The sequence below is a fragment of the Neoarius graeffei genome, chromosome 18 (assembly GCF_027579695.1).
Source record: "Neoarius graeffei isolate fNeoGra1 chromosome 18, fNeoGra1.pri, whole genome shotgun sequence".
NCBI classification, from domain to species: domain Eukaryota; kingdom Metazoa; phylum Chordata; class Actinopteri; order Siluriformes; family Ariidae; genus Neoarius; species Neoarius graeffei.
The window spans coordinates 31,262,784-31,289,014 of record NC_083586.1 but is presented as its reverse complement, the minus strand read 5'-3'; the positions used below and the strand labels follow the sequence as shown (position 1 = coordinate 31,289,014).

Here is a 26,231-nt window from a genome sequence, read left to right as displayed (position 1 = left end):
TCTTTTGTCCTTGTGTAATTATTTTCACTGTAAACCATGTTCACGTCTTTAACAAGGATACAACTTTTGCAGAAACAAAGAGTTTTATATAAATTTTATAATCTAGCTTGAGTTTTACCATTGAAGACTACCAATTATTATTTTTTTTATTTAATCGTACATACAGCATGCTCCAAAATTGAAAATAAACATTTCTAGGTCCCTATTTAAATTTAAGCAAATGTATAATACTGACCATGTTAACTGCTTTTGTACAAAAAGTCAGAGAGTTTGTTTTTTCCTGGGGAAAAAAAAGCAGATTAAAGCGTAAAGGAGGAAGAGAAGGGGTGGTACGGTGGTGTAGTGGTTAGCGCTGTCGCCTCACAGCAAGAAGGTCCTGGGTTCGAGCCCAGCGGCCTTTCTGTGCGGAGTTTGCATGTTCTCCCTGTGTCTGCATGGGTTTCCTCCGGGTGCTCCGGTTTCCCCCACAGTCCAAAGACATGCAGGTTAGGTTAACTGGTGACTCTAAATTGACCGTAGGTGTGAATGTGAGTGTGAATGGTTGTTTGTGTGTCTGTGTCAGCCCTGCAATAATCTGGCGACTTGTCCAGAGTGTACCCTGCCTCTCACCCATAGTCAGCTGGGAATGGGCTCCAGCTTGCTTGCGACCCTGTAGAACAGGATAAGTGGCTACAGATAATGGATGGATGGAGAAAGAGAAGTGTTCGTCGATGGTACACTTGTTCATACTAGTTTGATCATAAGACTTTTTCATGTATGTCCTTACATTTCTGGTACATTAAAGCTACAGTAGGTTTTTTTTTCTTTTCCCCCAAAGATTTCCCATGTCAGGTGTGGCACTTGTGACCCTCTACTTTAAAAGCAACTAGAAGGGCGCTCGGTAGACTGCATACCTCTGCCAAGCCCCATATTAGAAGATCCTGGCTCCACATACATATCTGGATTTACATCAAAATCCAATTAATTGTTCCTTGGCCCATGGTTCACCTTTCCTCAAAATTTCCTCAAAATTCGTTCACTACTTTTTGAGTTACATTGGGAACAGGCAAACAAACAAGCAAACCAAGGCGAGAACATAACCTCCTCCAACAAAGTTGGCAGAGGTAATTAGGCACAAAGTGGATCCGCATTTAGGTTTGGCATGCTTCTTCATGGAGCCTTTGAGTGATTGTCAAGCTTATAAAATTAGGAAAATTTTAACAGCTGCTGTTCTATGATCTTCTTTGACATCTAGGACAAAAATATGATAAAGCTACGCAAATTCAACATATCAGAGCCTCTAATGGTGATGATACACGGAGCAACTTTTTGGGCAATGTCGCCGAGCAATGTTGCTGGGCAATTGCGTTTTGACTCTTTTCTATTGAGATTGGGCAACATTGTTTCTTTCTGAATGGTTTTGATAATCTCTGGCAACTTTTTGAGATAAGCCAATCAGAACGCGAGTATCGAGTCATGTGACCTCCGGTGAGGTTCGGATCAGAAATTTCAAACAAATATGGCGGCCGCTCAGTGTCAGTGGAGTGAAGAGATGGAGAGACTCCTCATCTGTTTTTACGCCGGTAAGTTGTTATTTTAATATTCTATATGGAGGAATTTACCTCACCAAAGCTCTAAAAAACAGAGAGCTTGATTAAATGGTCACAGCAAAAATTAAGACATCGATTTTTTTTTTTTTTTTTTTTTTTTTAGCTAACTGTAAACTGCCGTTGCTAACTGTTGTTGCCCATTGTTAGTTGCCCTGAAAAGTTGCCCTGTGTCTCACCTAGTTGCCCGTTGCCAGCAACATTGCCCAAAAAGTTGCCCCGTGTATCATCACCATAAGTGTTTGCTGTGGCACATCTAAAAGTGTTGATATTCGCGTTGAATTTCCATGTTTTTTGGAAATTCATCTGGTTCACATAAACAAGAAGAAGAAGAGAGGAATGATGACAAGGTACAAACAGGGAATGTTACGTTCTTGTCATTTCCATGTGATTGCTCATCTGTATAAACTAAGTCTATCTGTCGAGTTTCATTAAGACCCCTGCATTAGGCTGTTTTTAATGTAGGTTTTCTTTTCCCACCCACCGCCATCCATAGGAAATGTGTTTTTAAAAAATTGAGAGCGTATCAATGTCTCCGTCGATTCAACGCCTCAGTGGCAGTAGATATGAGCATTGCAAGGGATTTCCCTGAACAGACCCTGCTGACTTGCAACTCCTGAACTACATTGCAGACTTGCTGATGATGTCCAATTAGAGATTTATCAAGGAGTTAAACAATCAATCCAAAGATGACTTTTTAAAGAAATAATTTATTCAGTATTCAAAAAGTGGCGATCCAAATTCAAGACACATTCCAGGGGTTATTCAAAACACCAATCAGCAGGTCAGTCCTAGGTCAGAGGGAGGCACAAATACAAATCAACAATTTGGACTTCAAGAAGAGAGACTGGTAAGATTGGCGAGGATTTACTGTGAGTACTTTACATTACATTACCAGAGGTGGACAGTAACAAAATACATTTACTTGAGTACTGTACTTAAGTACACTTTTTGAGTATCTGTACTTTATTTGAGAATTTTTTTTTTTGAAACTTGACTTTAACTTCACTACATTTAAAAGGCAAATATCGTACTTTTCACTCCACTACATTTCTATCAAGGTCCTCGTTACTATGAAGCAGCTTTGAAAGTGGGTGTTTTTTTTCTTTTTTCTAAAACGTGATGGATTTTCTCACAGGTGACACTGAGACAGCCTGTCAGTAATCACTCAGGTCACGTCACGTCCATAGACTGTATAAAATCAAGTTCAGTGATTTCTCAGCAGCATTATTTGAACATGATCAGTTGATGGCAGAATGGAAGGAGGTGGATCTTCTGGAGAATGCATGCACCTATGGCCCATGAACCCATGTTTCAGTTTTCAGAAAGGATTAAAGATTTGTTTTGTTTTAAATGTTTGCTTTTTTTGCTGAAAACGAACCACATCATGGCCTACAAAAACTCGCCATCCAACCTGCAGAAGCATATGGAGCAGTGGTGGCTGGTAGTCTTTCAAACAGGAGAGGCTGGTCGGTTACGATATTTCCAGATTTTAAAAGAAAAAAAACATCAGTTTTGCCCATACTCTTGCCTCTGATCTGGCTGATTGTTTGCAGCGTCACAAACTGTGAAATAACAGGTTCTTTTGGCCCATTAGCCTACTGTCCAATATACATGATGGTGGTGTTGGGGGGGGTATATTTTAACATTTTATATTTTAAAATTGTGGCATGTTGTTTAAAAATTGATCATTATTGAAAGCAGCTCTTTGTCAGGAACCTCAGCAGTAGAGCTGGGTGCCACACATTTCATTCAATGACACTTTCCCTATATTTTACTTATTTTGACTGAGAAATGTTTTATTGACAATTTTGATAACCCTTCACTTTTAATCCAGGTCTGTAGTGTGAAATGGTCTCGGCTGTGTTTTTGTTTAAAAATGTTTTCCAAATTGTAGCTGTGTTTAATTCATATCCAGAGAAATATATATTCCAATATAATATGCTCAGCATAAACATTTTAAATAGATTCTATATTTTTGGTCCATCCATGACATATTACTAAAGTAGCCTATTTACTGTTGTTGATGTGGGTCACTTGCTGTTAGCCAATTCACTTTCTCGTACCAGGAGAGCTGAAAGGAACGAGTATTATTCCCTACCTTTTTCACCAAGTCAATTTGAGGCGTTGGTCTACCCTGCTCTTTAATTTTAATTTTTTCCTTGAAAGGAAGACTGGCAAATGGCTTCGCCAAAATTAAATCAGCAATGCTTGGCATCCGTGTGCAGCTTTCTTGCTAGCTGACTAGCCCCCTCAAGTTCAAGTTCAGTCACTCAAATAAACGAAATTTCTGGAACTAAGATAGCAAACTTGACAACACTATATTTACACTTTATTTACAATGAAAATATATACAAACTAAAAAAGCTGGTAGAAACCGTATGTAATGAATGAAATCGAAATGTAAGCTGATCTCTTACAATACACCACAGCACTTGCGAATCCGCATGGGACTGAACTGAGATTCACCGCTGCCTGTCTATAGTTGAAACGAGCTGTCAATCAAAGAAAATATCCGTCCGCTTTCACCAATCACCAGTCTCCTCACGGAAACTGCCGTGTCCCTCCCATGTGAGGCTGGGAGTCCGTAGGCGGGCGTTTTCGCAGTGTTTGTCCAATAACCGTCTTGCATTTTGAGATTGAAAAGCGCAGAGCTCCCAAATGCGATTGAAGTCCACTGAGGCTGGGAGTCCGTGAGACCCCGTGGGCGGGCGTTTTCGCAGTATTTGTCCAATAATCGTCTTGCATTTTGAGATTGAAAAGCGCATAGCTCCCAAATGCCATTGAAGTGCACTGAGGCTGGGCTGCATTGCGCTGTCACGAGGGGGAAAAATTCACGCACACATTAGGCGAACTGGGGAAAGTTATAACGGAATGATTTCGCACTGTAGTTGGGTTGAGCACATATATTTCTATGATTCTGGATCTGAAATAGCAATGTTATAAGGTCGGCTATAACATAAGCCTAGCGCAATTCATCCTACACGATGTTCGTCATTTTTAGAGGAGGCTGAGCCTCCCTCGTTGTCTTAGAGCAATCGCCCGTGATATGGAGGTATGTAAATGTTTTATTCCAAGAGAAAGCTTGTAACGAAGTTGTCTGTGCTTTTAGAGCTAGCGATACTGTTGCAATACCTATGCAGTCTGGTTAGTCAAATGACTTTCTATGGATTTGCCTGCCAAGTTGCCGTAGCCTTGTCCACGGCTAACGTTAACACATAGCTAGTTAACTTGAACACAGTTAGCATGTATGTAAAAACAGAGTTACGCTAACATGAATAACGTTAACTTATCTGAAGTCCTTTCAGAAATATGTTTAGCATAATCTTGCCAAATAAACAGAATGTAGAAATCTTTCTTTTCTAATAGCATTAGCTACCCAATATGATTTAGAGTTTGAAAAGAGTTTGCTAGCATGTCAGGTGGAGTTTCAATGACTAGCTAGCTTAACGTTAAACCACCATGATGCACAGCATGCGTTCATTTTGTGAATTCACATTTCTGTCTTTGGTAACGGCATTAGGTATTGTAAACGTGGCAATAATACAACGATGCATTGACAGAAAATGTACTTTTAATACTTAAGTATTTTTAAAAGCAAGTACTTCAGTACTTTAAATAATGAAGTTGGGTACTTTGTCCACCTCTGTACATTACATTACAATACAGGCATTTAGCAGACGCTTTTATCCAGAGTGACATACGAGCGCACACACACACGTATACACACACACACACACACACAGACAGAGCGCCTGGGGAGCAGTTGGGGGTTAGGTGCCTTGCTCAAGGGCACTTCAGCCATGATCCTACCGGTCCAGGGACTCAAGTCAGCAGCCCTATGGGCTTGAGGTTGCTTTTCTAACCTTGAGGCCATGGTTGCCTATGGTCTAATGCCTGTGGAGTACTATGAGCATGGCCCATGGCCATTGAGTACTATAAGCATAAGGTAGGCTGTAAATGAACAAGCAACATCTGAGACTAAAGTAGTATTTAGAGCCACATAGAACAGATTCATACTTTGTGTGACAAGGTTAATTATATCACAGTGCTACTGAATGCTCAAATCTAATTGGTGTTGATTAATTAGCTCTAACAGCAGTTTTGACAGAATTTCAGTCTGTCAGGCAGATATCACAGGTTTATATTGATGTTCTAGTTCTAATATACGTATTATTGTTTCTATCGTGACAGCTAATTTTCTTGTGTGGCTGATGCTCCACATCATTTAAATCTAATAATTACTTCCACCAAGGAGATTGTTTTCGATATGGCTTGTTTATCTGACTGTAACCAGGATTGTGCAAAATCTCCTGACCCAATTTCCATTAAACTTGGTGGAAGGGTGCAGCAGGGGCCAAGAAAGAATGCATTCAATTTTTGGAGTAGATCAGGGTCATGGGGCTGATCCACGAATTTATTTTTACTGTCGCAAACATTACGAGATACAGCATTTGGCCTTGGCAGAATTCTGTGCTCAAAAATGCCATGCATCTTAAAATCCAGTAGATGGCAGTAAAGTTTAATGGTGACAAAACCTAGCCAAAGTAGAAATACAATGGCTCCATATCACAATCCACATTCACGGACAGTAATCCATGGAACCATGGAACAGCTGATTAGCCAATTGTCCAATTATTTTTGGACCTTCAAAAGGGGGGAGGGGTGGACCACATATAGAAAGTGCTGTAATTCCTACACAATTACAACCCTACAATTGCTTCAGTTACACCAATACTAAAGAAACCTGGTCTAGATCCTCTTTCACTGTCCAATTACAGACCCATCTCCAATCTCCCTTTCCTAGCTAAAGTAATGGAAAGAGTTAGCCTCTCAGCTTCATACTTTCCTTGCCCATAATGATCTCTATGAACCCTTTCAGTTAGGCTTTTGAAATCTGCATAGCACTGAATCTGCTCTCTTAAGAGTTGTTAACGACCACCTGCTCTCAACCGATGCTGGTCATCTTAGGCTACATCCACACAACAACGGCAACGAGATTTTTTTTTTTTTAGCGGGTAAAAAAAATATCGCGTCCACATGGGCAACGGATCAGTAAAATATCAGGTACATATGGCAACGCAACACTTGCTGAAAACGATGCAATACACATGCCACACCTCTACGTGCGCTGTAAGACGGTCCCATCAGAGACACCAGAACAATAGAAGAAGAAGTAGGACGCATGTGCATGTAACGGGTTTATTTTTTTCCACTTGCCATTGTGTGTAGTGGTGGGGAAATTCTGCGCTGGCCCTTTAAGAGCGCAGGTAGTTATGGGAACGAAGCGCTGGCCTCTTTCAGTTCATTTTGGAAATGTAAGCGCCAATGCCACTGGATGTTTGCAGCCCGTCCTCAGCAGTGTATTTGTGTCTCATTTCTTCAGAATAAAAAGACTGGTGAACAACGCAACATCTGTTACACGCATAAACCCCTTCTTCTACCCGGTGTGAAGCACTCACAGGAACAAGCACACAACAACAAGAAGAAGATGGCTGCGACTACGTGAGGAAATCGTGCCTTCTGTGTGTACAAATTAGTTTTATTAGTGTGCATGGTTTTATATAACTTAATTTTCTTATTGTATGTGAACATTTTGAAAAGCATTTTTATATAATTTATATAACTTTTTTTAGATTGTGTGTGAACATTTTGAAAAGCAGTCTTATCCAATAAAAAAAGAAATTCAAGAAATGGTTCAGTTACTTGTTTATTTAAAAGAAAAGCTGTATACAAAAGTGAATGCAATGCAGTGGTTCATACAAAACAGTCTGTTGAAGGGTCTTCTGACCCTTTTCCCCTCTGCCTCCATTATAGTCAGGTAACTGTTGCTTTGTGTGGAAGGCTGTACTTTCTGTTCATCAAAGCAGGTGTAAATTGTCTGTCTGGCAGGTCAGTCAGGTTAATGTGTAAACAATTTCAATTTCTGTTGTTACGAATGATGTGCGCGAGAGTGCTGCTTGTTCTAGTCATGTGGTTGTGACATCATCGTAAACAAATCTGTTCATCCAGACGACTTCACAACGGCGCCGTTGCCAGATTTTTCCACTCTGGAACCCGTTCTCAAAAAATATCGTTTTGTGGCACCCAAAATGCCGGTGCCGTGTGGACGCCAGGCCGAAACGATAAAAAATTTTATCAGATTCACCTGAATCCGTTGCCGTGTGGACAGGGCCTTAATGTCTTTGTCCCCTTGGACCTCACAGCTGCCTTTGACACTGTACATCATGAGACACTCGTTTCCAGACTATCTTCTTTTGGTATTACTGGCTTAGCTCTAGCCTGGTTTCAGTCATATCTAGCAAACAGGCAACAGTTCATCTCTATTGGTGTTCATAAATCATCCACTACTACTGTAGCTCAAGGTGTGCCTCAGGGTTCTGTCCTTGGTCCCCTTCTTTTATATGATATGTTTCTCCTATAGACCATATTATTCGCAACCATGGCATTAACTTTCATTGCTATGCTGATGACATTCAAATCTACATCCAAGGTTCCCGCGCGTCATTAAAAGTCATTAATTCCAATTTTCTCTTTTTAAGGTCATTAAAAGTCATTAAAATCCACAATTTCGTATTAAAAGTCATTAATTACGTAGTTGGCCAAATCTTTAAAATAGGAGCGGCTATCACAGAGCGGAATTTCTCAATATCTCAATATGCGCAGAAGATGATGCGCAATCGTCCTATTTCACCTCGTGTTTGATAAATGGCGCTATTATAGTTAATCATTCACCCGTATCACAGTAAACACGCGATAACAATGCCACCGGCACGGAAGTGCGTATTCAACGAAGGTTGGGTGGAAGACGAACCATTCAAAGCGTGGGTCACGCCAGTAAATGCAGATAAATACGCTTTCTACTGCCGTGTATGTAAAAAAAACACGTTCGTTGGGAAACATGGGAAAAAATGCGTTGAAAGAGGTTTCTCTGTTAACAAAGAGGTACTGCAGGATAACCAACATCAGGACACAGTAGTGGCACAGCACATAGAGTATGATGTTATTCAGGATTATGGGGGGCCACTTCAGGTACCGATCACAAAGGATATGTTGAAGTCAGCCTCAGCTGCCAGAATGAGATACAGGAATTACCTTGAAGAAAATCAAAGAAAAAAATTGAGTGAAGAAAAGAAAAAGAAAAGACATGGAAGATGAATGAGATACGTTAAGAAAAAAATGCAAAACACTGGAGTCCGTCATTGACACTCTTGAAACAAATGCAGATCATCTTTCTGAAGAGGTGGAAAATGCCAAATCCAAAGAGAAAATGGCAGAGAAAGTTGCTCAGGCCAACACACTTAGATCGAAAAGAAAGTCTAAAAAGGAGGAACTTATCGAAACCAAAAAAGAGTTGGACGAAAAGACAAAATCCTTCAGGGATTTGAACAGTTCTTGGAAAAAAAAAAGAATTCTAAAAAAATTAATAAAGATTTTTTTCACATTGTACAACATGTCTTGTGCTTTGCTTTATTTACTGTTAAATTCATCATGTACTGGTCCATTGGAATATACACTCACCGGCCACTTTATTAGGTACACCATGCTAGTAACGGGTTGGACCCCCTTTTGCCTTCAGAACTGCCTCAATTCTTCGTGGCATAGATTCAACAAGGTGCTGGAAGCATTCCTCAGAGAGTTTGGTCCATATTGACATGATGGCATCACACAGTTGGCGCAGATTTGTCGGCTGCACATCCATGATGCGAATCTCCCGTTCCACCACATCCCAAAGATGCTCTATTGGATTGAGATCTGGTGACTGTGGAGGCCATTTGAGTACAGTGAACTCATTGTCATGTTCAAGAAACCAGTCTGAGATGATTCCAGCTTTATGACATGGCGCATTATCCTGCTGAAAGTAGCCATCAGAAGTTGGGTACATTGTGGTCATAAAGGGATGGACATGGTCAGCAACAATACTCAGGTAGGCTGTGGCGTTGCAACGATGCTCAATTGGTACCAAGGGGCCCAAAGAGTGCCAAGAAAATATTCCCCACACCATTACACCACCACCACCAGCCTGAACCGTTGATACAAGGCAGGATGGATCCATGCTTTCATGTTGTTGACGCCAAATTCTGACCCTACCATTCGAATGTCGCAGCAGAAATCGAGACTCATCAGACCAGGCAACGTTTTTCCAATCTTCTATTGTCCAATTTCGATGAGCTTGTGCAAATTGTAGCCTCAGTTTCCTGTTCTTAGCTGAAAGGAGTGGCACCCGGCGTGGTCTTCTGCTGCTGTAGCCCATCTGCCTCAAAGTTCGACGTACTGTGCGTTCAGAGATGCTCTTCTGCCTACCTTGGTTGTAACGGGTGGTTATTTGAGTCACTGTTGCCTTTCTATCAGCTCGAACCAGTCTGGCCATTCTCCTCTGACCTCTGGCATCAACAAGGCATTTCCGCCCACAGAACTGCCGCTCACTGGATATTTTTTCTTTTTCGGACCATTCTCTGTAAACCCTAGAGATGGTTGTGCGTGAAAATCCCAGTAGATCAGCAGTTTCTGAAATACTCAGACCAGCCCTTCTGGCACCAACAACTATGCCACGTTCAAAGTCACTCAAATCACCTTTCTTCCCCATACTGATGCTCGGTTTGAACTGCAGGAGATTGTCTTGACCATGTCTACATGCCTAAATGCACTGAGTTGCCGCCATGTGATTGGCTGATTAGAAATTAAGTGTTAACGAGCAGTTGGACAGGTGTACCTAATAAAGTGGCCGGTGAGTGTAACTTAGCATAGCATTCATATAGAATTGTCATTAAAAAGTCATTAAAATGAGTGTAAAAATGTCATTAAATGTCATTAATTTTCAAATGATTCTTAGTGTAGGAACTTTGTACATCACTATCACCCCTTCCATAGCCTCTGTTCAGCTGCCAAGGACTTGCATCACTGACCTCAAGCAATGGCTGCATAAGAACTGCCTTAATGCTATCAGAATGGACGTTCTATTAGTAGGTACCAAAACACAGGTTTTGAACTTCTCCAATTTCACTATTGACGTTGATGGCGTGTCTATAAGTCCTTCCCAAGTTATAAAAAACCTTGGAGTTCTCTTTGACGCCACCCTTACGTTTGAACCCCATTTTAAACTCATCACTAAGAATGCATTTTTTCACCTCCGCAATATTGCACATCTCTGCCCTCTTCTCTCTGAAACTGATGCCAAAATGTTGGTCAATGCGTTTATCTTTTCTTGTCCTGACTAATGCAATTCTCTCTTTTATGGCTCAACCACCTGCAGTACATCCAAAACTCAGCAGCAAGAGTCCTCATACTCACTAAGTGCATTACTCGCATCACTCCTGTTCTACAGCAACTGCATTGGCTGACAGTTATCTGTCAGATCAAATACAAAATCCTGCTACTAATTACTAGCTCTCCATGGTTTCGCCCCTTCCTATCTCTGTGAGCTAATTCATTTGTACTATCCCTCCTGCTCCCTCAGATCTTCTGGCTCTGGACTTCTGACTGTCCTACGTTTTAAACTGGCATCTATGGGTGGCAGATCATTCAGTGTTGCTGCTCGTAAACTCTGGAATTCACTACCACAATCACTTCGTGACTGTTCCACTCTCTCTTCTTTCAAAGCCAACCTGAAAACTTTCCTCTTTATCTCACACTACTCTTGCTAGGTGTGTAACTCCTGCGTAAAGCGTCCTTGGGTTTGTGAAAGGCGCTATATAAATTGAACCTATTATTATTATTATTATTATTATACAGTTTATTCAACTGATGGATGTGAATACCCTCAATATTTCACTATATCAACTGTTTAATAAATATAATTTAAGTAACATTTTCTTTTGTGCTCAGAGCAATAATACCATGGCCCATGATTATTGAAATAACATACTGCTGATTAGGAGCATGTTCTCTTGTGATCAGCAGTAAGTGTCGTGGTCAGTACAGAGATCCATTAGTCAATTTAAAAGAAGATTGGATGTTGATGTAGTATAAATATGAGGGAATTGCTGATGTCAAACTATGTGTCTTGAGGTATGAAAATTTGAATTTTTCATTTCATCATACCCAAAGGGGTGACTTATAAAGAAAAGATTCTTTTATAGTGCTTTTTTAGTAGTTTACCTGGTACAAGTTGAATATGTATAATTCATTAAGCACAAATTCAGGTCCTAAAAAAATAGTACTTCAAGATTAGAAGGAATACTTGGAAAAAGCTTAGTCATCCTTCATCATCCATCTGAAACCCAAACTTCCTCTAGTACCCTGTCCACACTAGGGATTTTGTACCGATACGAAACTACTTTCGTACCCCAACACCTGTCCACACTAGCAACTATACCGGTACTGTAGCGGTATAACTGTATCGGTACGAAACCCACAAATGTATGGGTTTCGTACCGGTACAGTATCGGTACTGTAGCGCTTCGTTGTAGTGTGGACAGATGAAGCTGTTCTGTATCGATACAAATATAATGCGCATGCGAAAACGAAACAACCGTGGAGCTACATGGAGCAAAGAAAGGGGGGAGAAAGGGAGAGGGGGAGGAATGAGGGAGGGGGAAAAGGGAGGAAGAAAGGAGGAAGAGGGGAAAAGGGAGGGGAAGAGAAGGAAAGAGGGAGAAAGTGAGGGGGGAGAAAGGGAGATTCGTTTTCTTTGTTTCTTTCTCAACTGCCTCGCGCGTTTTACACGATTCGACTGAATAAATGACCACCAGAAATACAGACTGTACATTGACAACAAAAAGCACACACACGTTGTTTCATCCGCCATATTCTCGGAAGGAAGTTACTCGGTAACCACGGAAACATTTCGTGCACGCGCATTTCAACTACCGTGAAAGAAAACCGCAAACATTTCTCGCTAGTGTGGACAGATGCACTAAACTGTACCGGTATACTTTGTATCGATACAGTTATACCACTATCGTACCGGTATAAGTGTGAACACAGCATAAGAAGAGTTGTTAAGGTCCAACTTTCAGCCATGTTCACATTTGCAAAAGCATTTGGTTGCAGCTGGTTTCACTAAAAGCAAGTCTACTAGGTATGCATTTCAATTTATTTGGCTTTAGAAATACGTCTGCTTCTAAGATGGTCTCGTCTTTTGCTACGCTTTGGGAAAGAATAAAAAAATCATTGTATGTAATTGTGTAATCTTGCAGCATAAAGGTCTTTTATGATTAACTCAATTTCAGACTCAAAAGTAATCAAATCCATGTTGAATACAAATTCTCATTTTGATCTTTAACAATCAGCAGGCCAAAATGTTTTAATTAGGCCTTGAGCATGTTCATGTGGTTCAGCTCTCAGTGCCATCAAATAACTCAGGGAAATGGTCATTTCAAAAGGATAATACTTACTGTGTGACTCATAATATCCCCACTTATGATAGTACACACTCTTTATTGATGTACTCCTTCTTTTATATGCACATGTTTGAGTCTGTTAACTTCTTCTGTGCATCATGAAACTGCCTGATACTGCATTGCCTCCTACGGAAGACAAGAACGGTGGTGTATGCAGTAATTTTGTTAAAATGCCATTTTGTCATGATAACGAGAAAATGAGGGGCGGCACGGTGGTGTAGTGGTTAGCGCTGTCGCCTCACAGCAAGAAGGTCCTGGGTTCGAGCCCCGTGGCCGGCGAGGGCCTTTCTGTGTGGAGTTTGCGTGTTCTCCCCGTGTCCGCGTGGGTTTCCTCCGGGTGCTCCGGTTTCCCCCACAGTCCAAAGACATGCAGGTTAGGTTAACTGGTGACTCTAAATTGAGCGTAGGTGTGAATGTGAGTGTGAATGGTTGTCTGTGTCTATGTGTCGGCCCTGTGATGACCTGGCGACTTGTCCAGGGTGTACCCCGCCTTTCGCCCATAGTCAGCTGGGATAGGCTCCAGCTTGCCTGCGACCCTGTAGAAGGATAAAGCGGCTAGAGATAATGAGATGAGATGGGAACGAGAAAATGATTGCATTATCTCAAGATAACAAAGCTCGTTTTCTCATGATAATGAATGAGTTTATTAATTATTAGTTAATTATTGCCTTTATTTTTTATTTAATATTTATTCATTATGTAGCCGATTTATTTATCTATTTTTATTTATTCTTTTTTTCATTCAATACTGAGAGATTGAATGAATGTGAAATCACGTGTGAGACCCATAGATGGCTGCATGCGTGCACAGTGAGTGGATCAGCATATGCCTACCCTATCCTGAGAGGCGTGGGTAGTCCACTGAACCCCATTCGTGATTGATACAATTATCCCTAATGAACAAGGAATGCCCAGTAAACATGAGTCACGCTCTTGTTGATTAAGTTCCTGCCCTTTGTACACGCCGCCCATCACTACTACCGATCATGAATGAATGAAAAAATAAGCAAAAGGATAAATAAATACACAGTACTGTGCAAAAGTCTTAGGCACCCTATTTTTTTCCATTCAAACATTGTTATAGATTTCTATTTTATGACTTCTACTTTATTGAGTCGATACAAAAACATTTTAGAGTTCCAAACATTTGTTTTCCGGCACAAAACTAAATGCTACAGGAAAAAAAAAAATTGTATCTGAGCAGCATATTACAAAAGAGAGCACTTTTCAGATTGAAAAAGAAAACATAATGAAGGCTGCTGGGTTTTGGTGCAAAATGAAGAAGTGAGTGTGACAAAGTGTCCAGAAGAACTGTGGCTGGTTCTGTAAGATGCTCAGTCAAACCTACAGCTCATTTCCGCATAAAACTGCACTCACTGTACCTGAGACTACTGTTTGTTTGTTTGTTTGTTTTTTTAAGCAAAGGGTCGTCTCACACCAAATATTGACTTTGTTTCATTTATTATGGCTTACTGTGGGTGGCACGGTGGTGTAGTGGTTAGCGCTGTCGCCTCACAGCAAGAAGGTCCGGGTTCGGGCCCCGTGGCCGGCGAGGGCCTTTCTGTGCGGAGTTTGCATGTTCTCCCCGTGTCTGCGTGGGTTTCCTCCGGGTGCTCCGGTTTCCCCCACAGTCCAAAGACAATTCAGGTTAGGTTAACTGGTGACTCTAAATTGACCGTAGGTGTGAGTGTGAATGGTTGTTTGTGTCTATGTGTCAGCACTGTGATGACCTGGCGACTTGTCCAGGGTGTACCCCGCCTTTCACCCGTAGTCAGCTGGGATAGGCTCCTGCGACCCTGTAGAACAGGATAAAGCAGCTAGAGATAATGAGATGAGATGGCTTACTGCTGTTTATAGGATTTTTTAAATGTTGAAACATTTCATTTCATTATTTTTAAAGCCATTTTTGATCTACAGCATTTCTTTACATGTGCCTAAGATTTTTACACAGAAATTATTTATAAATCACGAGGCTACATGCATCTGGCGAGACACACCACGATACACATGCGAGTTGGGAGTCAAACTCTCGCAGTTACCAGAGGACCAGCCCCCCACTGTAACCCTAGCTATGTAATAGATCAGGGGTTTTCAAAGTGTGGGAGAGTCAGCCCCCCCTCGGAGAGCAAATAAACAACAGCGCCCCCCCTTACAATTTTTGTTGTTGCTATACTTAATGTTCCATTCGTATTTTTAAAAAATGGTTGTTGTACACATTATTTTTTTCTTTTTCACATTTTAAACATCTGTGCTTTTTGAAAACATCTTGTTTTACACATTTTAAACATCCCATAGCATCGTTAGCTAGCACCTCTTGGCAGACAACACACTGTGGCAGTGGAGCATCTTCAGATCCAGTCCATGAAAATCCAAACTTTAAATAATCGTGGTCATACTTCCTTCTTTTTCCAGTCCCCCCAGGATTCCACGGGCCTTTTTTGTGATTGTTGTGGGCTAAAATGTCTGATGTTGCGGGGGTTTCCAAAAAAAATTGCGATGAAAGTTGCGGTGTTTTTTTAGGTTTTTGTTGCGATTACATTGCGGGAGGAAGTGAAAGTTGCGAGAAATTGTTGCGATTTTCTCTTTTTGTGATTAAAATTGAGTGATATGTTAAATATTAAGTTATTACTGAAAAACTATTGATTAAAAAAACAAAGAGAAATGGTCCTATAAACAACTTTACCAATATAAAAGATTACCAGGACTACAAAAATGCAGAAAAATAGGCTTTACTTATCCAAATGCACCTGTTGGTTCAAAAGTTAAAGTGCATAGAACCTCACAGCACAACATGAAGTTACCTTAAAATATAATATAAATGCCTCAGCTTTCACGTAAGAAAAAAAAACTATTAATACTAGTGCTGTGTGCAGGCAGTCTCTCCTGAAGACTAAATTAAACAATAATTATAAACTAATAAAATAAATGGCTCAGGCTTCATAGAAGAAAAAAACAATTTGAACAGAATCTCACAGTATGATGCTGAAGCTGCCTAAACAATGGAAAATAAAATACCATTTTGGCAAAAATGTTGGCATCCATTAACTTCTTGTATTAAGTAAAAAAAATAAAATAAAGTGCACACAGTCCTTCACTGTAAACATAACACACTTTCAGTGTTGCCAGATACTGCTGACGTTTTCCAGTCCAAAATATGTTCAAAACCCGCCAAAATGCACTTGAAATCGTCCAATCTGGCAACACGACGCGCATGCTGCTTCTCTTGAACACACGGAAGTAAGGCGGAAGGTAGTTTGTCGACGTCACCTCAAGACGACGCCAACGATTGGTCAAATTTGCGGGAAAGTTGTGGTGATTGGATATAATTGCAACACCGCCCTGAATTCGCGGGGATTGGTTGAATTTGCGCTGAAGTTGCAAATCGCAACATCCTGGAGGCTCTGTTTTTTTGCTTGGCCCAGACTTTGTCTCCTCACTCACTGTAGCTTTAGGTACTAAAAATCGATCCATTTTGTCTCTCACGTTGCGCCCCCCCCGAAGAACTCTGGCGCCCCCCAGGGGGGGCACGCCCCACACTTTGAAAAGCCCTGTAATAGATGACTTGCAACCACGTGATCAAAATGTGCTATGTCATGACCGTCTGCCATGATGGTGGATACACAAAGCAAGTAGGATGGCAGCTGCTGAAAGCGTGTCTGTAAACAGTGCTGAATTTTCTCAGTATTACCATGATTTGAACGATCGAGGGAAGATAGATGTGTGGTTTTGACCCATATTTTAAAAAGTCAGGCTTTTCTGAAGATAAAATGCTTCTATTGATCATCAAGTACAAATACAGGTCATTTTGTCCCATGACCATTTCATCCAAAGCCTTTTTCATACGCACTATCAGTTATTTTATATTTCAGGTATTTGTTTGTTAAAAAAACAGCGGCATTCTCAATGGCATTTGACTGAAGCAAAACGCATTTTTGTAAATGATAATGATAGTGAGTGCCATAGTATGGATCATGTTAAATCTTTAGGCGCCAAGCAGTGCTCTCGCGGGGGCTTCATTTGTGAATCCCGGGCCGAGCCGCGGTCCTACTGAACCGAGACCATGCTCTTTCAAAGGGGGAGGCTTAGAGGGAGGTGCCTGTAAAATTTGGCTTTGCTGTGAGCTCCATTGACAGAGTTATTAATTTTTAAAGCCGGCTGGATTATGTTAAATATTTAGACGCCGAGCAGCGCTCTCGTGGGGCTTTCATTCGCGAACACCGGAACCCCTGAAATATAAAATAATTGATAGTGCGTCTGAAAAGGCTTTGGATGAAATGTTTTGACTATTGGACGAAATGGTCATTGGACGAAGTGTCCTGATCCCCTCATCTCCTCTCTGTACTAAGCCTCAGAGTTTCCTCACCCTCTTTCCGAATCACAGACGGAATTCTCAAAAATCGGAACGTTCCACGGTCACGAGTACTGCTGTGACCACAACCATATACAGCACAAAGATATGGCATAGCTAAAAGAACACTTAAAGCAGTGGAAAAACAAAGAGAGTTGCGCATGCGTGACTATGTTTTGTATGGAATGTCGCTTGACCCCATATTTGTATATCCACCAACATGGCCGACATCCGGGTTTCTATTTTGCTTTGACGTCCCTTGCAAGTCAAGGATAGGCAAGAAATGGAGTTTGGCGCCACCTAATGCGCTTAGTGTCTGGGTAGTGCTGGGGCGGGAGACTGCCTGGGAAGACCAGGTCCTGGCATGGGAGGGACTTTGACTTTTGACTAGGCTAGATAAAACAAAATGAATAATTCATCTCATCTCATCATCTGTAGCCGCTTTATCCTGTTCTACAGGGTCGCAGGCAAGCTGGAGCCTATCCCAGCTGACAGAAAGGCCCTCACCGGCCACGGGGCTCGAACCCGGACCTTCTTGCTGTGAGGCGACAGTGCTAACCACTACACCACCGTGCCGCCCCAAAGAGGAGATCATTCAACTTATTCCCTTACATATGAAAAAATAAAATTATGAATAATTAGTTAATAAAAAAAATCAATTAACTTGAGAAAACAAACTTTATCTCGAGATAACAAAATGCAAAATTAGCTGTATGGCATAATTATCTGTCAGTGTTTGTTTGACTATTTTGATACAAAAGTTAATGAAGAAAATCTTCAGAATCACTGTGACTTCAAAGCAAGTCAAATTTGTACAACCATACTTACTGAAAAACCTTTCACTTTTTTTGCTCTGCATTTTGGGTCTTGTATCTTTGCCAAAGGCTCAAATGGTTGGAAATAATACAATGCCAGACTGAAAGTCACTCAATATGTTTTAGGATAGTTGTGGCATTTGAACTAGAAAAGAGATCCATAACCGCTCAGGATGGTGTGTCACTTTAGAACAATTCTTTCTTTTCATTCAGCTATAATCTGAGTATATTCACACCCTGGTCAAGTGAACGGTGTATGAATTACAGAACTTTATCTGTGGTTCCCCCATTTTTAAAAGACCAAAAGTAATTTGGCTACTCGGCTCTTTCATAGCCAGGTGTGTTGTTGGCTTATTATTCCAATTATAAGTAAACAGATAAACGGTGTGACATTTGCAAAGAGCTGTCACAGCAAGTGAAGCAAACCATCACTAGATCTTAATGAAAAATCAAAGCAAACCCATCAGAGAGATGGCGAGCACCTTACAGTAGTGCTTGAAAGTTTGTGAACCCTTTAGAATTTTCTATATTTCTGCATAAATATGACATAAAACATCATCAGATTTTCACACAAGTCCTAAAAGTAGATAAAGAGAACCCAGTTAAAAAAATGAGACAAAAATATTATACTTGGTCATTTATTTATTGAGGAAAATGATCCAATATTACATATCTGTGAATGGCAAAAGTATGTGAACCTCTAGGATTAGCAGTTAATTTGAAGGTGAAATTAGAGTCAGGTGTTTTCAGTCAATGGGATGACAATCAGGTGTGAGTGGGCACCCTGTTTTATTTAAAGAACAGGGATCTATCAGAGTCTGATCTTCACAACACATGTTTGTGGAAGTGTATCATGGCATGAACAAAGGAGATTTCTGAGGACCTCAGAAAAAGCGTTGTTGATGCTCATCAGGCTGGAAAAGGTTACAAAAGCATCTCTAAAGAGTTTGGACTCCACCAATCCACAGTCAGACAGATTGTGTACAAATGGAGGAAATTCAAGACCATTGTTACCCTCCCCAGGAGTGGTCGACTGACAAAGATCACTCCAAGAGCAAGGCACGTAATAGTCAGCGAGGTCCCAAAGGATCCCAGGGTAACTTCTAAGCAACTGAAGGCCTCTCTCACATTGGCTAATGTTCATGAGTCCACCATCAGGAGAACACTGAACAACAATGGTGTGCATGCCAGGGTTGCAAGGAGAAAGCCACTGCTCTCCAAAAAGAACATTGCTGCTCGTCTGCAGTTTGCAAAAGATCACGTGGACAAGCCAGAAGGCTATTGGAAAACTGTTTTGTGGATGGATGAGACCAAAATAGAACTTTTTGGTTTAAATGAGAAGCGTTATATTTGGAGAAAGGAAAACACTGCATTCCAGCATGAGAACCTTATCCCATCTGTGAAGCATGGTGGTGGTAGTATCATGGTTTGGCCCTGTTTTGCTGCATCTGGGCCAGAATGGCTTGCCATCATTGATGGAACAATGAATTCTGAATTATACCAGCGAATTCTAAAGGAGAATGTCAGGACATCTGTCCATGAACTGAATCTCAAGAGAAGGTGGGTCATGCAGCAAGACAGCGACCCTAAGCACACAAGTCGTTCTACCAAAGAATGGTTAAAGAAGAATAAAATTAATGTTTTGGAATGGCCAAGTCAAAGTCCTGACCTTAATCCAATCAAAATGTTGTGGAAGGACCTGAAGTGAGCAGTTCATGTGAGGAAACCCACCAACATCCCAGAGTTGAAGCTGTTCTGAACGGAGGAATGGGCTAAAATTTCTCCAAGCCGGTGTGCAGGACTGATCAACAGTTACCAGAAACATTTAGTTGCAGTTATTGCTGCACAAGGGGTTCACACCAGATACTGAAAGCAAATGTTCACATACTTTTGCCACTCACAGATATATTTTATATGCAATATATTTTATATATTATCTGCTCAGATTCAGCTAAATGCTTCGTAATGCTTATGGATAATGAAGTATATACCTGAAGTATACTTTGAAAGCAACCCATTGCAGAATGTTCTGTAATGGCCAGGTCAGTCATCTGACCTGAATCCAGTTGAGTGTGCATTTCATGGCATAGCAAAGCTAAGCTGTTTTTTTTTTTTCTAGGACTTGCTGATGCTTGAGGAGCCATGCTGCAGCCTCTTCTCTTAATTTACTGGTGGAGCCATGCTGGAGCTTCTCCAGAGTCTTCATACTCTGCAGTCCATGAAGGAGGTGAGTCAGTCCAATGTCAGAGCACAGCTTTTACAGCTCGCATGCATCACATTGCTTTAGTGAGTGCATAAGGTAATAAGTTTGACACGTCATAGTGCTGATTAATTTTTATAAGATAATGGGACTTGCAGATCAGTAAGTACAGATACGACCAATGGCTATGGAGGGTTTTTGTTTGTTTGGTTGGTTGGTTTTTTAGATGCAAGTCAACATGAAATTTCCATATCACATAATGAAAGAAAAATACATGCAAAATTCAAAGCCGCTCATCACTGAGCCGTGCCTCCCAGCAGTTATTACCTGACAAAGGAAGTCTAACAAAACATGAGCTCTGTATGGCATGTGCACATGTAGAAGCAAGTATCCAGAGGAAAACCTAGATACTTGTTTCTATATGTGCACATGCCACAGTCTGCAAAGAAACAATTTCATGTGACACAGTATTTGGAATAAAAGAAAATATTTACAGTAATCAAAATTCATCCTGATTACTGATCTTTCTGCATAAGTCCTCACTGTGCTCTTGAAGGAATTTTGGTAGGCCTTCCACTTGTGAGAAGATTCACCACTGTTCAAGGGTTGTTGTTGTTTTTTTTTTCAATTTGGAAATGATGGCTTTCAGTGTGGTTCACTGGAGTCCCATGGCCTTAGAAATGGTTTTGTAACCCTTTCCCGTCTGATATGTTAGGAATGAACACCTTCAGAGTGATTCAAGACCCTTTTGCTTTGCTTTGATTAAAAAATGATTTTATTGCTTCCACTAATGACATGGTCTATAGCAACGGTCTGTTATTCGAAGCAATGGTCTGTTAAACAGAAATAACAGACTGTACAATCCCATAACTGACCGATCAGAATCGAGCATTCCGCAAAGCCTTCAATAATTTTCTTTATCATTCATTTGTTAATTTTCTATCCTGCTTAGTCACTGCGGTTTGCAGGGGAAGCTGGAGCCAATCTCAGCTGACATCGGGTGAGAGGCAGGGTACACCCTGAACAGGCCGCCAATCCATCACAGAGCTAACACAGAGAGACAGACAGCCATTCACACTTAGGTGGTGTTTACATTAGACCGTATCCGTCTCGTTTTCGTCGTGGATGCACTGTCCGTGCACATTAAAACGCCGGGAAACGACTCCACAGGCGGAACAACTTGAATCCGCCAGGGCCCACGTATTCAACCCAGTTCGTATCTGATCCGGTGCTGTGTAAACATTGAGGAACGAGGAAACGCAGTGCTGAGCTCTAGCTGACGTCGTCATTGGATAACGTCACTGTGACATCCACCTTCCTGATTCGCTGGCGTTGGTCATGCCACGTTGGTCATGTGGCGCGACTGCTGAAAAACGGCGCGGACTTTCACTTCCTGCTATTTGTCCCCAATCACTGCTCGTGCGCTTCACTCGCGCGCTCTGTGAGCTGCGCAGGGCCGGAGTGCGCACCCTCCAGAGGGCACTCGCTGTTCAGGGCGGAGTGATTTGGAGCGCAGGATGCCTGCGGAGCCGAGCGTATCCGTGTATTGGCGTTGCTGTGTGCATGCGAATCGTTTTAAAAACGTTAATCTGATGATCCGCTGATACGGTCTAATGTAAACACCACCTCACATACACACCTATGGGCAATTTAGAGTAGATAATTGAACTTAATCTGCATGTCTTTGGACTGTAGAAGGAAATCTGAGCACCCGGAGGAACAGGCACAAGGAAAACATTCAAACTCCACATAGAAAGGCCCTGGTCAGCCGTGGGGCTGAAACCCAGTACTTTCTTGCTGTGAGGCAACAGTGCTAACCACTGTACCACCGTGCCACCTTTCTTGTGAAATTTATATCATATATAGTATTTGCAGTGGTGCTTGAAAGTTTGTGAACCCTTTAGAATTTTCTATATTTCTGCATAAATATGACCTAAAACATCAGATTTTCACACAAGTCCTAAAAGTAGATAAAAAGAACCCAGTTAAATAAATGAGACAAAAATATTATACTTGGTCTTTTATTTATTGAGGAAAATGATCCAATATTACATATGTGAGTGGCAAAAGTATGTGACCCTCTAGGATTAGCAGTTAATTTGAAGGTGAAATTAGAGTCAGGTGTTTTCAGTCAATGGAATGACAATCAGGTGTGAGTGGGCACCCTGTTTTATTTAAAGAACAGGGATCTATCAAAGTCTGATCTTCACAACACATGTTTGTGGAAGTGTATCATGGCACGAACAAAGGAGATTTCTGAGGACCTCAGAAAAAGCGTTGTTGATGCTCATCAGGCTGGAAAAGGTTACAAAAGCATCTCTAAAGAGTTTGGACTCCACCAATCCACAGTCAGACAGACTGTGTACAAATGGAGGAAATTCAAGACCATTGTTACCCTCCCCAGGAGTGGTCGACCAACAAAGATCACTCCAAGAGCAAGGCGTGTAATAGTCAGCGAGGTCACGAAGGACCCCAGGGTAACTTCTAAGCAACTGAAGGCCTCTCTCACATTGGCTAATGTTAATGTTCATGAGTCCACCATCAGAACACTGAACAACAGTGGTGTGCATGGAAGGGTTGCAAGGAGAAAGCCACTGCTCTCCCAAAAAGAACACTGCTGCTCGTCTGCAGTTTGCTAAAGATCACGTGGACAAGCCAGAAGGCTATTGGAAAAATGTTTTGTGGACGGGTGAGAACAAAATAGAACTTTTTGGTTTAAATGAGAAGCGTTATGTTTGGAGAAAGGAAAACACTGCATTCCAGCATGAGAACCTTATCCCATCTGTGAAGCATGGTGGGGGTAGTATCATGGTTTGGGCCTGTTTTTGCTGCATCTGGGCCAGGACGGCTTGCCATCATTGATGGAATAATGAATTCTGAATTATACCAGTGAATTCTAAAGGAAAATGTCAGGACATCTGTCCATGAACTGAATCTCAAGAGAAGGTGGGTCATGCAGCAAGACAACAACCCTAAGCACACAAGTCGTTCTACCAAAGGATGGTTAAAGAAGAATAAAGTTAATGTTTTGGAATGGCCAAGTCAAAGTCCTGACCTTAATCCAGTTGAAATGTTGTGGAAGGACCTGAAGCGAGCAGTTCATGTGAAGAAACCCACCAACATCCCAGAGTTGAAGCTGTTCTGTATGGAGGAACGGGCTAAAATTCCTCCAAGCCGGTGTGCAGGACTGATCAACAGTTACCAGAAATGTTTAGTTGCAATTATTGCTGAACAAGGGAGTCACACCAGATACTGAAAGCAAAGGTCCACATACTTTTGCCACTCACAGATATGTAATATTGGATCATTTTCCTCAATAAATAAATGACCAAGTATAATATTTTTGTCTCATTTGTTTAACTGGGTTCTCTTTATCTACTTTTAGGACTTGTGTGAAAATCTGATGATGTTTTAGGTCATATTTATACAGAAATATAGAAAATTCTAAAGGGTTCACAAACTTTCAAGCACCACTGTAATATTGACATAGTAGGCTGATTGTTGAGACCTTTTAGCCTACATCACATTGCTGTTAAGTTTGCATTTTAGTGATGTTCAGATTCAGCAGGGCTGGCAGTAATCATACCTGGGTATTTCTAGCATAAGTGAGCCCAATTATTAATTGAATTTGGTTAATTGGTTGATTTAGTAACTAAGGGGGTAATTATTTTTTTCATCAAGGCCAGTTGGTACTGGATAACTTTATTACTTCAATAAATGAACTAATCATTTAAAAACTGTATTTTGTGTTTAGTCGGATTGTCTTTGTCGTATATAAAATTTAGTTTGAAGATTTGAAAGAAGGAAGTGTCACAAATATGCAAAAAGAGAAGAAATCAGGCAGGGGCAAATAGTTTTTCACAACACTATTTTACTATTTGCTTCTGGAACTTGTTCTCAGATGACAAAATCTTCATCAAAGAAGCTGTTTAAAATTCAAAATGTAACTTTCCCGTTGAAGAATTTGTTTTTTTAAAATACCAGAATTATTACAAATATTAACACTTACAAAAGCTAAGCACTCAACAGTTCATATTATTCTCTGCAGTTCCTACATCAGGAACACTTAGCACTATCGTAAATAGCATTGACAGCCCATTTTTAAATCTAGTTGTGATCAAGGAGTGTGGCATACGAAAAGAAAGAGTATGATGCTCTGAATTCAAAACTGGTTTTATTTTCCCCCTAGGTTAAATAGAACATAAGTTACAGCTGTTTGAAATTTTCAAATTTCTCCCATCTCATCTCATTATCTGTAGCCGCTTTATCCTTCTACAGGGTCGCAGGCAAGCTGGAGCCTATCCCAGCTGACTACGGGTGAAAGGCGGGGTACACCCTGGACAAGTCGCCAGGTCATCACAGGGCTGACACATAGACACAGACAACCATTCACACTCACATTCACACCTACGGTCAATTTAGAGTCACCAGTTAACCTAACCTGCATGTCTTTGGACTGTGGGGGAAACCGGACCACCCGGAGGAAACCCATGCGGACACAGGGAGAACATGCAAACTCCGCACAGAAAGGCCCTCGCCGGCCCCGGGGCTCGAACCCAGGACCTTCTTGCTGTGAGGCGACAGCGCTAACCACTACACCACCGTGCCGCCCATTTTCAAATTTTTTAGATTTTAATTTTTTCCCCCCGTCAGCCTTATTTGGCCGCTTCCAACTATATACATCCATCTTGAGAAAGTAAAGTAAAGCACCTTCAAGAGCAATTCTTCTGCCCAAAATATCTATCAATTGCTCAGATCTTTAAAATAACCTTTTTCTCCAGTATTTTTTATTTATTTTGAAATTTAACCATTTGATGCAAAACATATGCACACCCCTTCTAATGCACAACATGGGTCAAAAATGACCCGCATTCATTTTCCAGGTTATTTCATGCTGACTGAGTTTTTCTTTGCTCTATCTTTTGAAATCAATTTATTTTATGATTGAATATTCCAAGTATTCTTTAAATATCTTGTTTTTAAATTACCACAAATCATTAATTTAATTTTTTCTTTCCTACTTTATGAACAAAACTACTTTTTATATTACTACACATGGGTCATCCAAGTTTGATTTAAAATTAAATGTCTTAATACTATAATAATTTGTTTCAAGTAATTACTTTAGCAGTGAATGGGGCCAGTTATTTATTTATTAACCCTGTAGTTAGCTAAGCCAACTACAATAAAATTAGCTAACTAAAGTAGAATATGTCAACAGCTCGGTAGCTAATAGTAATTACTAGATTACTTGTCAGAAAGTTACAACTCACTCTCAAGGGAACCTAAACATAATCAATTTTTTTCTAAGGTAACGTTAGAACAATTGAAAAACATTACTTGCATGTATTAGATGGGCAAAGGGCGCTGTGCTGAGCTGGGAAATGTCTGACACAAGCACAATTCACAGTTCCCACCAAACGCTGGAGTAAATGCATGCGGGTCGGTTCTGACCCATGTGTGTAAACTTGATGTAGAATTACAAAAGCTGTGCTTGTTCATAACTTAAGAAAGGAAAAATAAAAATGATGATTTGTGCTAAACAAAAACAAGATATTTACTGCATATTTGGAAAAGTAAATGACAAAATGAATTTATTTCAAAAGTATATCATAGAAACACTCAGCCATACATGAAATAACCTGGAAAATGAATGCAGGTTGTTTTTGACCCATGTTGTGCATTAGAAGGGTAGTGATACAAAAAGGGTTTTTATTCAAAAAGTGAGAAAGGAAAAAATAAAATAAGGATGTAGGATGATCAAAAATAAGTTAATTGAGGAATACCTTGAATACTGAATGATGGAATTAATTTATTGCAAAGATCTCATCATCTCATCTCATTATCTCTAGCCGCTTTATCCTTCTACAGGGTCGCAGGCAAGCTGGAGCCTATCCCAGCTGACTACGGGCGAAAGGCGGGGTACACCCTGGACAAGTC

The 26,231-nt window shown here is 40.8% G+C and overlaps 1 protein-coding gene across 4 annotated transcripts in view; it reads left to right on the top strand.

Moving 5' to 3' along the window:
- Positions 1 to 26,231, top strand: part of LOC132866104 (growth hormone receptor-like) — a 142,075-nt gene that overhangs the window by 58,483 nt on the left and 57,361 nt on the right. For 2 of the 4 annotated variants that reach the window (XM_060898684.1, XM_060898687.1), the window contains exon 2: positions 20,211 to 20,318. In XM_060898684.1, the coding sequence (XP_060754667.1) occupies positions 20,234 to 20,318 (85 nt within the window). In that variant the 5' untranslated portion in view covers positions 20,211 to 20,233. Of the gene's footprint in view, positions 1 to 6,972; positions 7,112 to 20,210; positions 20,319 to 26,231 lie in introns of all 4 variants that reach the window. The other 2 variants (XM_060898686.1, XM_060898685.1) reach the window with 2 other exon arrangements.